The 15766-nt window shown below is 46.7% G+C and overlaps 1 protein-coding gene across 8 annotated transcripts in view; it reads left to right on the forward strand.

The window, feature by feature from the left end:
• SETX (senataxin) overlaps window positions 1-15299 on the forward strand; it is a 75764-nt gene extending 60465 nt beyond the window's left edge. For 3 of the 8 annotated variants that reach the window (XM_039229702.1, XM_039229704.1, XM_039229703.1), the window contains 7 exons: window positions 3102-3173; window positions 3257-3444; window positions 5159-5251; window positions 6932-7096; window positions 10644-10742; window positions 12011-12098; window positions 14214-15299. In XM_039229702.1, the coding sequence (XP_039085633.1) occupies window positions 3102-3173; window positions 3257-3444; window positions 5159-5251; window positions 6932-7096; window positions 10644-10742; window positions 12011-12098; window positions 14214-14960 (1452 nt within the window). In that variant the 3' untranslated portion in view covers window positions 14961-15299. Of the gene's footprint in view, window positions 1-3101; window positions 3174-3256; window positions 3445-5158; window positions 5252-6931; window positions 7097-7447; window positions 7748-10643; window positions 10743-12010; window positions 12099-14213 lie in introns of those variants that run through there. The other 5 variants (XM_039229705.1, XM_039229708.1, XM_039229706.1 and 2 more) reach the window with 5 other exon arrangements.
• The last annotated feature ends 467 nt before the right edge of the window (window positions 15300-15766 follow it).

The following is a 15766-nucleotide window of genomic DNA, read 5'->3' on the forward strand; positions in this document are numbered from 1 at the left end:
GGAATGGCTACGAAGAGAGAACCCTGTTTGAATTTTAATAGGAAAAGTCTGTGAAAATGTCTTTGTTCCTAATTGTGCTTCTGTACATGTGTGACCCATGTAGAGGGAGCGTCAGAGACCAGAAAGACCCGTGTTCCGTGTGCATCAGGCTTTCTCTGTGGGAAAGGCGGTGTGCAGCTGTCTTTTTTTTTTTCTTAAATTTTTTAAATCTTTATTTTATTTTTGAGAGAGAGAGAGAAAGAGCAATTGGGGGAGGAACAGAGAGAGGGAGAGACACAGAATCGGAAGCAGGCTCCAGGCTCTGAGCTGTCAGCACAGAGCCCAACGCGGGGCTCGAACCCACGGACCACGAGATCGTGACCTGAGCCTAAGTCGGACGCTAAACCGACAGAGCCACCCGGGCACCCAGGTGTGTAGCTGTCTCAAGGGCTGTATCTGATCCGTTTTAGTAACATAAACACCAAAACTATAACACCAGAAAAATTTTAAAAGGAGAGTTTCCCAACCTCCTGATTTATATTTAAATAGTATGCAAATTTGAGTAAAACATTACAAAGAGTACTTTAAATGTACTTTTAGAGTACATTTCCAGTTTTAGAATTCTGTGTCTTGTGCAAAAAAAAAAAAAAAAAATGTGTCTCTCCCATCCTCTGAAAGTGCAGTGTCAGGAAGAGAGAAAAGGGGCTTTGAACCCTGTTTGTGGGAAGGACCAGCGCCTCGGCTGCGGCCCACTGTCTGCACTGTTCCCTCACCAAAGAGGGCTCCTAGAAGGGGCCACCAGGGTTGGCGTTCAGTAAATGTCTTGGATAATCTGAAGAGGTGTAGACCATGGCTTTGAATTTAATAGTATTTGTGTTTTTCACTAATACATTGTTTGATTATTTGTACATTATATCTATACATTAATAGATTATTTGTACCAGTCTAGAGTCCCGGCTGCATAAACAACCCCAGGGAACGGATCCTTTCCAGGCGCGTGTGTGTGTGTGCAGCTGTGGGGGGAAAGCGTGTGCTTTTCATTGTCATTACTGTGTTTTGACTCTGGCGTCATTCAGAATGCTAGTGCACCCTGTTCACACCTGTCTGAGTGAACCACCTGTGTCTGTAGGGTAGCGTTGCCGGGGATCTTGTTCGTGGAGAATAATGAAGAGCCAACCCTGTGTTGCATTTCTTTTATTTTAAAGTTTGTTTATTTTGAGAGCGAGAGAGAGCACAAGTGGGGGAGAGGGAGAGAAAGAATTCCAAGCAGGCTCTGCACTGTCAGCACAGAGCCCGATGGCGAGGCGGCCTGGTGGGGCTCGAAGTCAAGAACCATGAGATCATGACCTGAGCTGAAGTCAGGAGTTCGTTGCTTAACTGACTGAGCTCCCCAGGCGCCCTGTTGTATTTCATTTCCTTTGAATAACACGTTATTTTACAAAGTTAACTGACTTAAATTCTTGATGAGCCCCAATTTTTATTGGTGATTGATAAAAGCAACAGAAATGAGAAAAATCTGTTTGGGCTTTTCATTGTTGTTGCCACAGTAACGCGGCCTTCTTGAGAACAATTTAGAAAATAATCACAAAGTTAATTTTCTTTTTTTTTTTTTTTAAATATTTTTATTTCTAGGAGAGAGAGAGAGACAGCGTGAGCAGGGGAGGGTCAGAGAGAGAGGGAGACACAGACTCTGAAACAGGCTCCAGGCTCTGAGCTGGCAGTCAGCACAGAGCCCGACGCGGGGCTCGAACCCACGAACCGCGAGATCGTGACCCAAGCGAAAGTCGGACGCTTAACCGACTAAGCCACCCAGGCGCCCCACAAAGTTAATTTTCTTAACGTGCCTCTCGATCCACCTATATTTAAGGAGAATTGTTGTGAACAGTTAAGTAGTTCAATAGATTTTGTGGCATATTTGTGTGTGTATTTATTCACCTCTTTCCATCAGTGTTTTATTGAGTGCCCACCTAACTCAGGCACTGTTTTAGGTGCTGGTGTTAAGGCAGTGGAGAAAACGGGCAAAAATCCCTGCTTGCATTACGGAGCTTGCATCTAGGGGGTGACAGTAAATAAGTCGCTAAAATACGGTATGTCAGGTGGCTGTATAGTTTGTGTGTGATTGTGTGTACGTAGGGTTTGCTGTAAAGGGGGCAGAAGTGTTCTGTGCCAAATTGCCTTTTTTCCAGTCCATAAAGACATCAGGATTATCCTTCCGTGTCAGAACACAGAAGTGCACATCATTCTGTAGGATAGACTCCATTTGTTTTTTTGCAAGTATGGAAGTGTTATGTTTTTCTTTTTCCCCAGAGAAGATTGATAGTGAGGTTTTGGCCAGCTTGCGAAGACAGAAACTTCTGGGGATGTAGATAAAATTATTGAATGTCTGCTAATATTAAGTTACATAAACCTATTTAAAATCATGTACAGAAATAGTCTCTGATATAGGAAGTAATGCTTTTTCCCCTCACTCTCATAGTTTGTGAACTTTGCACACACCTCTTCAGTGTCCTGTCTTCAGCATCACGTGTGAAGTTCCCATCTTCACTATCCAGTGCATTCTGCAGCGTACATTTGCATCTAGGGTAGTTAAGACACAGTACTTATCTGTGTGATGTTGACGTTGAAGAGTGAATCCCAGGGTTCAACTGTGATAACATTAAGACCGTTCCCTTCATTTGTCTTTTAGGTCACTGATTTTTCAGGTTGTAACCCTGTAATGGGTTTATGAAATCAACTTAGTAATTACTGTCAGTTGTCTGTCTTCTCCTCCGGAACATCGGTTCTGTGGTGCGTGATCTAATCCACCTTAACAGTCTCAGCACTGCGACTGTAGTAACTAGGTGTATATTGGACAGACGGATGGACGGATGGATGGAGAAGTTGGTCTTTAAAAGGCTTGTTACAGTGACAGTCAATATTTCCATTTATGGGAGAGTACCCTAGAAATAATTGGTAAAATCTGTGTTACAGTTCTATTCCTTATTGGTCCTTCCTTTCTGGTGACCTCTGTTTACATCAAAATAGCTTCTGTTTGTGGCCATTTACAAGATCATGTCTTTTTCACAAGCAGTATGTGGGTTTTCTAAATAAACTTTTATAGCCAAGCTCCATGGCTTTTCCAGGGCTGGAATCAGAAACGTCCTTTCTCTGAATCTTTGCTTGTTGGTAATCTTACACCACCGAAACCTTGCCATGTACGTATCAGAGCTCAGTCAATGTTTTTATGATAGTGGGGAAAGTATAAAAGAATTTTTGGAAACGGTTCCCTACCTTCCAGAAGGCACAGGAATATGGCTACGACCAGTCAATGATGGCTCGTTTCTACAAGCTGCTGGAAGACAACGTTGAGCAAAACGTGATTGGCAGGCTGCCTGTCTTACAGCTCACTGTGCAGTACAGGATGCACCCAGACATATGTCTCTTCCCCTCTAATTATGTTTATAACAAAAGCTTGAAAACAAACAGGTGAGTTCCATTCATTCCTTTTTTTTTTTTTTTTTTTTTTTAACTTCGGGTGGGGGGCAGGGGCAGAGAGGGGGCAGGGAGAGAGAGAGAGAGAGAATGAGAATTCCAAGCAGGCTCCACCTACAAGGGTCTCGAACTCACAAACAGTGAGATGATGACCTGAGCCAAAATCAAGAGTCGAACACTTAACTAAGCCGCACAGGCTGCCTTCCATTTATTCCTTAGCTTATTGTATTTGTAGGGTGAGCTGCTTAGGAAGAGTAGCTTTTTTACTGTGTTCTTAAGTCTTGTCATAAAAAGCGTAAAACAAAGCTTTAGTGATTTTTTCTAATTAGAAAAGCCGTATTGATTTTAGCAAATGTAGGTAAAACAGAAGGGGGAAAGAGGGCCCTTACTTATGCTACCCAGAAATAATCATGCATCACATCTTGGTATATCTATTTCCAGTCTTTATGTTATGCATATATTTTTTTACTTTTTCACTTTAAAATTATTTTTTAATATTTGAGAGAGCGCACAGAGAGAGGGAGAGAGAGAATCCCAAGCAAACAGCACTCTGAGCGAGTGGAGCATGGGGTTCAGTCCCATGAACCGTGAGATCACAACTGAGCCAAAATCAAGAGCCAGATGCTTAACCAACTGAGCTACGCAGGTGCCCCCCGCCCCCCTTTTCAAATTTCTGGAAAAAAAAAAATCACACTATACTGTACATAGTACCAATCTTTGACTTATGATGGAGTTATGTCTCAATAAGCATATCATAAGTCAAAAATGCATTTATATACCTAACCTGCCCTACCAAACATCCCAGCTTAGCCCAGACTGCTTACATGTGCTCAGAACACCTTCATTATGGGGCGCCTGGGTGGCTCAGTCAGTTAAGCGTCCAACTTCAGCTCACGTCATGATCTCACAGTCTGTGGGTAGGAGCCCTGCATCGGGCTCTGTGCTGACAGCCAGCTCGGAGCCTGGAGCCTGTTTCAGATTCTGTGTCTCCGTCTCTCTCTAACCCTCCCCTGCTCACGCTGTCTGTCTCTCTCTCTCTCTCTCTCTCTCTCCTCTCTCTCTCTCCCTCTCTCCCTCTCTCTCTCTCTCTCTCTCAGAAATAAATAAAACATTAAAAAATAAATAAAAAGAACACTTACATTACCCTACAGCTGGGCAGAGTCATGTAACACAAAGCCTATTTTATGATAAAGCGTTGGATATCTCGTGTAATGTACTGATTACAGTACCAAAAGTGACAGGTGGAGTAGCTGTCAGCATAGGGGAGGTCACCCTCGTGGTCACGGAGCTGCCTGGGGGCCGTGGCTCGCTGCCCCCCAGCATCTCCTCAGCATTCAGCAGGTTGTTGGCCCAGGATGGGATCCCAGCTTAACAATTCCAAGTACGATTTGCACTGAAATGTATTGCTTTTGCACCGTGGCAAAGTTAAAAAATTGTAAGTTGAGCCATCGTAAGTCGGAGACCGTCTGTGTTCTGTGGCTTGCTCTTTTCACTCCCTGTCCCGTGAGTGCTGTTCAGTCGTGACTGTCTGCAAGCGAGCGGGCCGCTCTCCCTCGCCGACAATAGAACTAAAATCTGTGTTTTAACCTTCGACTAAAACACGTTCTGAGAAGATATCTTATCCCTGGCTTCCTCCCTGACAAATAGTAATAATAATGAAAATTTTTTCTTAAAACGTGTATTCTGAATGGTGGCTGCTTTTTCGTAGACTGACTGAAACCAATCGGTGTTCATCAGACTGGCCGTTTCAACCTTACCTCGTGTTTGATGTCGGAGATGGCTCAGAGAGACGGGATAATGAGTATGTTCTCCTCACTTGAATCCCCAGTGGTGGTCCCAGAGTTGTTATATTATTTACATTGAAAACGTTTTCCGTGTATCTCTGCCTAGTGTCAGGGCACAGCCATTCCTATGTAGCTAGGCCACTAGCTTCTCCTTTCTATTATAAATTGTTAATGTCTTTTTCTGTACATTTCACCCCTGTAATTCTTCTTAAGTCTGTAGTGGTGATCGTAATCCCTGCCGTGGTAAGCACTTGAGTAAGATGCTAAGGTCACAGCTGAGAGAACGACACCTGTGGCCCCAGTGTATGGCTGTTGTGATTGACGACGAGGGGCAGACATAACTGGGTGGTCACCAAGGTGATTCATGATTCCAGTTGCATTAATCGGTGTGAGGAAATAGAGATCCCGTGGATTCAGGTGGAAGATCCGTCCCGTTTGAGATTGTGCTTAAGGGACACGCTCCAGGTGGCCTGTGAGTGACAGAAAGGTTTGGTGACGGGTAAGCACTGAAAACTTCAAAGGAGTCAGGACTTGTTGTGAGGAGATAGAGGGTAACAGTCTGGGGGCTGCGTTTGTCAGCACAGGTCCTGTCAAGAAGTTGGGAGAACTAGAAATGCCCCCCCCCCCCGCCCCCGTGTTACCAAGAGTGACGTCCTCAGGAAGAATTAGCTAGTAAGCTACTGAGGAGTGGGGAGGGGACGTTCAGCGAAGAAGTTAGGGATCCAGAGAAGCAGTTGGCCATAAGCGTCGTGGGGGTGAAGGTCACAGAGGAGTGTTGGCCTGAGAAGTGACCAAGGACGAGGACTTCAGAGACGGATGAGGAGGCAGGCTGACCGGGTTCTCTGTAGAGTGAGTCTAGAAGTTCAGAACATGGGGATCAAAGGCCCTTAAAGTGAGACCTTCAGGCAGCACCATGTGCAGTGCAGTTGCTCCTGGAACAGGAGTGAAGGGGTGCATGTAGTTTGGGAGGTGAGCTGGGAGCGCAGGGGGAGGCCAGTTCGGACGGGAGCCTGCTCCCGGACTCCCCTGTCGTTCACCTGTGCGGCCGTGTCCTGTTCAGTCCGTGTGGACTGCGGCCCCTGGCTGTGTGTGCAAGCTCCGCGCAGCCAGTGCTGGGGAGCGAAAGAAGACGAGCCGTCTAAAGTCCTGGTCTCGGTGTGTGCACAACTGCCAGTTTTTAATTTTTTTTTAGTTTATTTTGAGAGAGACCGTGGGGGAGGGCCAGAGAGGGGGCACATCCCAAGCAGTCTCCGTGCTGTCAGTGCAGAGCTCAGTTCGGGACCTGTCCCATGACCCTGGGATCGTGACCGGAGCCAAAACCAAGAGTCAGGCACCCTAGACAGTAAATTCTTAGTGTTAGCTCTTTCCTTTTCCTGTCATCGTCACTGTCGATACTTCCGTTCTTACTGTTGCTGTCCCTGTTTTGACAGATGAAGAGATTGGTGAGTAAGCTTCAGGTGACTTCACACTCTTCCTCCTCACCACTTCCTGCTTCGCTGGGTGGTGGTATTTCTCCAGGCGTACCATGTTAATGGTCACTGTAACAGCCTCTTTGAGCCACTGATGACTGAGCAAAGGTCAAAGCTACGTGCCTGCCCTTCACTGTAGCAGAAAACAAAGTGGGACTGAAGCTGGCAGTTGGACTGCTATTAGTTTTGATGTGTTTTGTTTTGTTTTGTTTTTTTCATCTTATTTAGCTCATATATAAATGTTCAAGAAATAAAACTGGTAATGGAAATAATTAAACTTATTAAAGACAAAAGAAGGGATGTTACTTTCCGGAACATTGGCATAATAACCCATTACAAGGCCCAGAAGACGATGATTCAGAAGGATTTGGACAAAGAGTTTGATAGAAAAGGGTGAGGCATCTATATTTTTACAGATATTTCCAGGTGTTCGGTTGAATTAAAAAGAAGAAAGAGGGGATAAAAGGAAACCTACTTCTAGGGAATGGTCTCAGGCCGTGGTTAGGATAGCAGGAGACTCACGGGCTTGGGAACGCTCACACTCCCAGCTGTAGACACAGTACCTCCTGCCGTTGGGAATGTCCTCACCACCACAACTGACCGTGGGACCGACTGAGAAACCCTCCAGGCCTTTTCCTTTAGTTCCATGACCTGTTAACCTGAATTGTAACTCTAGTAAGATTCATGAAGTAACACTTGAACTTGGGAAAAAGTATTTAACCCTTTTCATGCCTTTATGTACAGGGTGAAGATCGTGTTTTTGTCTCCTTCTTACCTCAACAATAAAATTAAAGAGTAATTATTGGAAAGCCATTAACTCAAAAAATTTCTTAACCTAGAAACACATGAGCTTACCAAAATTGGCTCTAGAAAAAATAGAAAATTTGAACAGAACTGTAAAAAGAGATGGAGTTAGTGATCAAACAGTTTCCAACAAAGAAAAACCCAGGACCAGGCTTCACTGGTGAATTCTACCAGACATTAAGATAAGAATTAACACCAGTCCTTCTCAGGCTCTTCCAAAAAAAAAAAAAAAAAAAAAAATAGAAGAGGAGGAAAGACTTTCTAACTCATTTTATGAGGCCAATATTATCGTTAATACCAGAGCCACGGAAAACATCACAAGAAGAGAGAAACTACAGGCCAGTATCCCTTATGAATATGGATGTAAAAATCCTCAACAAAATAATGGGAACTGAATTCAGCCGCATATTAAAAGGATTATACACCAGGACCATAGTGGGATTATCTCAGGAATGCAAGGTTGGTTCAACATACAAAAATCAATCTATGTGACCTACCATACTAATAGAATAAAGGGAGGAAACCCACATGATCATCTGAAGAGATGTAGAAAGAGCATTTGATTAAATCCAACACCCTTTCATGATAAAAACACTCAACAGACTAGGAATAGAAAGGAACTTCCTCAGACTAATCAGAGGCTTCCGTGATGTCACACTTATGGTCAGACTGAGTGCCACGTCCCTGCGATCAGGAACTGTTAGAGGTCCTAAGCAGGGCAGTTGAGCAAGAAAAAGAAATTAAAGGCATTCTTTACTTGGTAAGAGAAGTAAAACTATCCCTTTTCATAGTTGGCAGGACCTACTATGTAGAAAACCCTAAAAAATCCACATAAGCTCTGCATTCTAACAGACGAGTTCAGCCAAATTGTAGCTGCAAGATCAGCATATGCGTGTGTATACAGTAGCAACGGGCCATCTGACAAGGAAATGTAAAAAATAATTCTGTTTATAATGGACTCAAAACGAACAGAATATTTAGGAATAAAAAGTGTAAAACGTGTACATTTAAGAAGTACAAAATGTTGAAAGCAGTTAACTCGTAAGTAAGTGGAAAGACATTCTGTGTCCATGGATCAGAAGACTTCGTGTTGTGAAGGGGGGACTTCACCCAGAGGGATCGCCAAATTCCCCCTCAATTCTGCTATCTCTGCCAGAATTCCAGCTGCCCGTTGTACAGAAGCGGACATGCTGAACCTAAAATTCACAAGGAAATGCAAGGCACCCCAAATATATTGAAAAAGAACAGTTAGAGGGCTCATGCTTTCCTATTTCAAAACGTACTACAGAGCTAGTTATCAGAACTGGTACTGTCTTAAGGATAGACCTATAAACCAGTAGAATAGAACTGGGTGTTCGGAAATAAACCCGTGCATTTATGGCCAGTTGGTTTTCAATGGGGGGGCGGGGGGGGGCGGGGGCAGTCCATTCAGTGGGGAAATAAAATGTTGCTGGGTCAGCTAGCTCTCCACATACAAGAGAATGTATTTTGACTCTTGTCTCACATCCTATAATGAACTCAAAGTGGATTAGAGCACTAAATCTAAGAGATAAAATTATAAAACTTGAAACAAAGGTAATGTATCTTTCTGACCTCAGAATAAACAGTTTTCCAGTGTGATACCCAGGCACAAGTTACCAAAGAAAGAATAGATAAATTGGACTTTGTGTGTCAAAGTACACTACCACAAAAGGGAAAAGCCAGCCCACAGTGGGAGAAAATATGGATGGTTCCTGACTTACCATGGTTTGACTTAGAATTTTTCAGCTTTCTGACGGTGTGAAAGCAACACACGTTCAGTAGAAGCTGTACTTTAGGTTTTGGATTTGGGTTTTTTCCCGGGGAGCAGTGTGCAGTATGATCCTGTCTCCCCCGGTCAGCCCTGCAGTCACGAGGGCTAACGATGGCACAGCCGTTCTGTACCTGTCTCGGTGCAGCAGTCAATAAATTACATAAGACGCTCAGCACTGTATTATGACGTGGGCTTTGCCCAACTGTAGGCGAATGTGAGTGTTCTTAGCCTGTGTGAGGTTGGCTAGGCTACGCTACAATGTTCGGTCAGTTAAGTGTAACAAATGCATTTTCAAACTCAGATATCTGAGGGTTTTGTTGGTGGGTTTTACTGGGATGTGACTCCATCCTAAGTCAAGGGAAATCTGCACCTGCATATCCCGTATCTGATGAGTCTCCTATCTGGAGTATAGAAAGAACTCGGTAATAAAAAGTTAATCTGATTTTTTAATGGGCAAAGGCTTTGAATGGCATTTCTTAAAAGAAGATTGTGAACAAATGGTCAGCAAGCACGTGAAAGATGTCGCACATCGCTTGTCACTAGGGAAATGCACATCCAAGGCACAGTGAGATACCCTTTCACCCACCTAAGTGACTATAATAATAATAGTAACAAACAGACAATAACAGAGTTTGAGCAAGCACGTTGAGACATTGGAGCTGGCGCGAGTGTAAAATGGTAGATCACTGTGGAAAAACAGTCTGGCAAGTCCTCAAAAAGTTAAGCGTAGAATTACCATATGACCAAGCAGCTTCCCTCCTAAGCCTGTACCTGAAAGAACTGAGAAGATGTTAGCATGAACTCTGGTACCGAACATTCACAGTACCATTACTTGTAGAGGGCAAAAAAGGGCAAAACAACCAAACGTCCTCCGCCGTGAATGGATCGATCGTGGTATATCCGTACAAATTCTCAGCCCTAAAGGATGAGGTCCTGGTACAGGCGACAGCAGGGCAGAGCCCTGGAAACGTTCTAAGTGAACGAAGCCGAGCGCGAAAGGCCACATATTTGATGATTCTGTTGGTATGAAGTTACCAGACAGAGAGTAGGTTGGTGTTGCCAGGCCTGGCGAGAGGGAGGAATTGGGAGTAGCCGGGCGCTCACAGGCACAAGTGACGGAAGTGTGGTTGTGGAAGTAGATGGTGGTGGTGGTCGAACAACACAGTGGGTTGCAAAAACCACGGAATGCTGTGAGTTCTATGCTCCGTGAATCATACTTCAGTAAAAAAAAAAAAAAACCAAAAAAACGGTGAAAAAAGCTTTTGAAAAACACTGCAGTGTAAGTGTGTAGATTTAATAATGAGCTTCCTTTTTCCAACGAGCCTGTTTCTCTTTTGTAAACAGGCCAGCGGAAGTAGATACCGTGGACGCATTCCAGGGCCGCCAGAAAGATTGTGTTATTGTCACGTGTGTCAGAGCGAATGCCATGCAAGGCTCAATTGGGTGAGTAACTGTCCTTATTGCCTTTTTACTTGTCTGTGATCTCGAGCCAGGTCCGTTTGCGATCACTGTTGGAGAACACCGTCATTTGCGTTCTTTGCCTTTATAGAAACGCGTGTAACATCATGGTTTCCCTTTTTCAGTCGTGAGGTCGATCTGCCGTCAGGTCTGCTTCTCTTCGTACCTCGTGTGTTAACCTGTGTCCCAGTGGCAGTCTGTTCTTCACCTCCGAAGAGTGGCCTAGATCTTGGATTGGGGTGGCGGGGGTGGGGGTTGGTTTGCAGGGGGCCTGTTCCTCTCCAGGATGGGTCATGGAGTGGTTTTTCATCTTCGCTGCATTTCATGCTTTGGCCAAGTTTGTTAGCCTTAACTCCTGTCGGTTTACTCACTAAAGGTGCCAAGGACGGTGTAAAGGTTCACAGAAAACTCCCCTGGGTCTCGGAGGCCTGGGAGGCCTATGTCATTATTTTTTCCTTCTCTTGGGGAGCAGATGAATTTCCAGATTATAAATACGTTTACTTGTTCTGAAAGAAAACAGTAACGTAAATAATGGTAATGTAAGTTCTCCCTGCCCTGTTCGGAGAGAGTCTCCGCATACGCACGGAGGCCTCTCTGGACCATCCTGCGAGTGGTCTGCGCGCTCCCAGCTACTGGAAGGTTCACCTTGTTCTCACAGCAGCTCTGTCCCTGCTGAGCCCCTGCATCTGTTGCTACATTTGTCTGAGATTCATGTGTTTCTGCACTGGCTCTACAGCATTTCAAAGATTTCAGATATATTTAAATTAAGAATAACTGGTCTAGGGACACCTGGGTGGCTCAGTCTGAAGCATCCGACGCTACATCCCAGTTCAGGTCTCGATCACAGTCAGGGTCCTGAGCTCCAGCCCCGTGTTGGGCTCCGCGCTGGGTGTGAAGCTTACTAAAGAAAAGGTTTTTTTAAGTTTTAAAAATAATAACGGATCTAGTATCATATTTTCAGGATGTTTCTAAGGCTTAAGAATGACACTGCGAAAATTGCCAGTATCTCCTCCGAGTTAGGAGATTAATGCATCGCTTGGGAGGGAGAGCTCCAGATATTTTGTTGATTGTTTTTGACAGGAGTCCCTTCTTTGCCAGGGCCCCCGAGTCGGGGGAAAAGGAGAAAACCGTGTAACATTAAAAGGGGAGAAGGAGGCCCAAGAAAAGCTGTTTGGAGGAGTGCCTGTGGCTCACCTGCACTTATATGCTAAGTCATTCTGCAGAGAGAAGTAACTTTTTTTTTTATCACTTAGATTTCTGGCAAGTTTGCAAAGATTGAATGTCACCATCACGCGAGCCAAGTACAGCCTCTTCATCCTGGGACATTTAAGGACCTTGATGGTAGGTGCATTCTCAGGACCAGGGGACTCCGGAGTCTGCCCTTCACCACTGATGCTGGCTCAAGGCTTCGTTTTTATTTTCCATCAAAATGGGAGTGACTGCAGGGCTGCAGAGTAATGAGCCCCTTCCCTTCCCCCTGGCGGTTCTGTGCTTGAGCAGCTTCCACCTGGGTGCTGACCACTCCCCCGGCCCCAGTCCAAGGCCCACGTAACCACGGCCTGCTCTCTAGATGACCTTTTAAAACAAAAAAGTAAAACAAAAATCTCACATCCTAGGACCTTTGAGGTCGTAAATTCATACATAAAGTGCTTGGGTAGTCACCTGGCTCATCTGGCTCTTCCCAGCCCAGCTTAAGGCCGCCTCTTTCCCGCATATCCCTGGTTCTGTGTTTCCACAGTGGGGGCCCTGGCAGAGCCCCTCGAGGAGAGGTGGCAGTTTTGCGTCTGTCCGTAGTAGAGCACGGCCTCATTCAGTGATGTCACGGCCCGGGAAAGCAGGTGCTGCCCATCTCCTTAGGGGTAATAACTTCGGAGTTTTCTGATTTCTGTGTCTCACACAGCCGTCGGCTATCTTAGGAGAAAAGCCAACTCATGAGATTTTTGTTCACTGTTTTCTCCCTGCTTTCCGGTTTAGTACCACCAGAGGGCATTCCAACACAGTCCTGTCCACACACGTCTGCCCTGCGTCTGTGGCCTTCCACTTTTTCTTGCTTGGGTGCCCCGGGGAAAGAATTTTTAAAAACTGCATACCACCTGTGTTTAAGCCGATACTAAAAACTTGTTAGAAGTTTAAGCACTGCTGAAGATTTTGTTTCTCACGTATTGTAAGTATTGGCGTTGTACATATAAGTTATAGGCTTTCCGGCCAGAGCCGGGAGTTCTTCTTCTAAGTGGTTTATTGACTAAAAGTCCAGGGGTTGTGGTTGCCGAGCCCTGAATTCCTCTAGGATTAGGTACTTGTAAAATGCTACCTGGCCAGTAGGCACCCCAAATTGAGAAATGGTAAAATGTGAACACTGTGTGCATTTCAGAGTCAGTTACATAAAACACGATTCCTGTTTTACAGATGAGGAAACAGGCTCAGGGAGGTGCAGTTGACCAAGGTCACGCAGCAAGTGAATATTGCTGCCCCTCCCCCGCCGTTATGACGGGGACGGGAACCCCTGTGAGGACAGCTGTGGTCCTGGCCTCCCCCTCCCTCTCGCCTCCCCCCTCCCCCTGCCCTCTCCCCTCCTCCTCTTCTCTGCTTACTCCTCCTCCTCCTGTTCCTCCTCTTTCCTTCAGGCCTTTTTGTATTTTTTCCTCCCATGCTCACTCCTCTTTCTGAGGAAGCCCGAGTTCTGATGGTTGTGAAGCAGTTTATTGCCGAGCAAAGTCTAGGGAAGACAGGAGAGACGCGTGCCAGTGTTTTGCCTCCTTAGGTGTGTGCATCCCATAACGTAAGCTCCTCCAGGAAGGAGACGGCAGGAAGTCTGAGGAGTAGTTGTCTCAGCGGATGAAGATGGTTTGGCTCTTTGGAGACTGGGAGGCCTTTGAGAATTCAGTGGCAGCTGTGGGCCTCGGTCTAGCGTGGTCACATGCGCCCAGACGTTAGGGCTTTCTGAAACCACGCCTTCCCGCTGCAGCGTGTTAGGGTTCCGAGAGGCAGGCGAGACTCTGGGTCAACAGTGTCCAAGGGAACTTGCTGGGATGACAGCTGTCCGTGCCCACACCGTCCGTCCGGCACGCTCACTACGAGGCACGTGTGGCCACCGAGCCCTTGAGACGCGGCTGCTGCAGCCGAGGAAATAACATTGTTTACTTACTTTAATTAATTGAAGTGTAAGTGACTCCTTGTGGCCGCTGGCAGCTGGTGGCAGCCTGCGTAGCAGCCGGTGACCACACGGCACGAGTCACGCAGTAGAAGGGGGGACGTTTCGTACAGGTGGTGACCAGTGCCCTTTTCTGCTAACGTGGCTTCTTTCTGCATCTGCACTTACCTTTCCTTGAATGGATTCTGGAGAATCTGTTCATGAAGCGTGTAGGTTGTTACTCAGAAATGAAAGCAGAAACCTCCTGCTTCCCAAGCACATGAGCGCTTTTGGGGCGTAATTGTCTCTCCCTTCTCTGTTTGAAGGAAAACCAGCACTGGAACCAGCTGATTCAGGACGCGCAGAAGCGGGGCGCCATTATCAAGACGTGCGACAAAAACTACAGGCATGACGCAGCCAAGATTCTGAAACTCAAGCCCGTGCTGCAGAGGAGCCTGACGCAGCCTCCCACCGGGGCCCCGGAGATGGCCTGGCCCCAGGGCGGCCTGCCCGGCAGCAAGCCAGACGGTGAGTTTGCCAGGACGTCGTCCCCTTCTTCCCTGTATCACGTGCCCTCTGACAGCAAGGAGTCCGCCGGCACCGTTACCGCAAAGGACCCGGAAAGACCTCCTATTCAGGACCGGCTTCGGGACCCACGACTGCTCAGGAGGCTGGGCCTAGACCCTGAAGCCAAAGGGACATGCCCGTGGGATCCACAGCCCCTGAGCCCCCAGCACCCCGGAGCCACCCCTCCCCTGGGAGAGCCAGGCTTCCCCTCGAGTCACCAGGACCTGGGCGGGGCCCAGCCACCCGCTGCCAGAGGGGCCGCGCTGGGCACCCACAAACCTCCCGTGCAGCGGGAGCCTCCGGCTGCCGGCACGGAAGCGTCTGCGAGTAAAAGGACCTATGACTGGGAAGGAGGCGTCAGCCACAGGAGGGAGACCAGGGCTTTCAGTGAAGGGGACCAGGAGCTGCAGAGCCCTGAGAGGCGTCACGTGAGGAGGCACTCTGGCTGGGACCACAGGAGACTGGAGGGAGACGACGGTGGTTCCAAGAAAAGAAGGTTCTTATAGGAAAGCCAAGTGGCAGACGGTCAGCCCCAGCACCGTCGCAGACTGGAGGTGACCCGCTGATGGGACCGTCAAGCTCAGATTATCTTTCCCCTTAAGGGAGTCTGTGTGCTGTTGGCCAACATGGAGAACGCATCCTAAGCCCCGAGCCTCCTGGTCATCTTCGATCTATTTTGTCAACCACCAGAGCTTTCGAGGCCATTTGTGCGTCCCTTATATCGTCCTTGAAGACCTAAAATGTCGGTCTCTTGTTCTGTAGATAAGGGGTCAGCCTGGAGTAGATGTTGTAAAAATTGCAGTGTACATTTGTATAGCGAATAACAAAAACCTTTTAAAATGTAATCTAGTAGACCGTTTTTCTTTCCCCTGCTTAAAATGTTAATCCTTTTCAACAGAAGAAACTTTATATTTAAAAAAAAAGGGGGGGGGGTGAGAGGAGGAGGGGGCGGGCCCTTTCACACACTGTCCTGGCAGGACAGACGTCTCCAGCAGCCTGGCGCATGTGCGACAGGCTGACTGAAGGCCGGTGGGTCACATGTCTCTAGTTCTATTTAAAAAAAACCAGTGGAGTCTCCTGGGGAACCTTCGGGAAGCAGAGCCATGTTAGGTGAAGCTCTCCTGATGTTGGGCATTTTTAGGTGAGCACAGGATGTTCCGTTTCTCCGCAGAGTCCGTCTACCTATTTCAGTGGGCATGTGGCTTTCCAGCTAAAATCCTGGTGCCCCTTAAAATAGAAGACTATGAAATGAGAGAAAAATTGTTAAGATACCATTCAGATGCCCCCCAGCGTATGGTGAGCCTCCTGAAGC

Source organism: Hyaena hyaena, unplaced genomic scaffold (genome assembly GCF_003009895.1).
Source record: "Hyaena hyaena isolate Hyena2069 unplaced genomic scaffold, ASM300989v1 scaffold_38, whole genome shotgun sequence".
Lineage (NCBI taxonomy): Eukaryota > Metazoa > Chordata > Mammalia > Carnivora > Hyaenidae > Hyaena > Hyaena hyaena.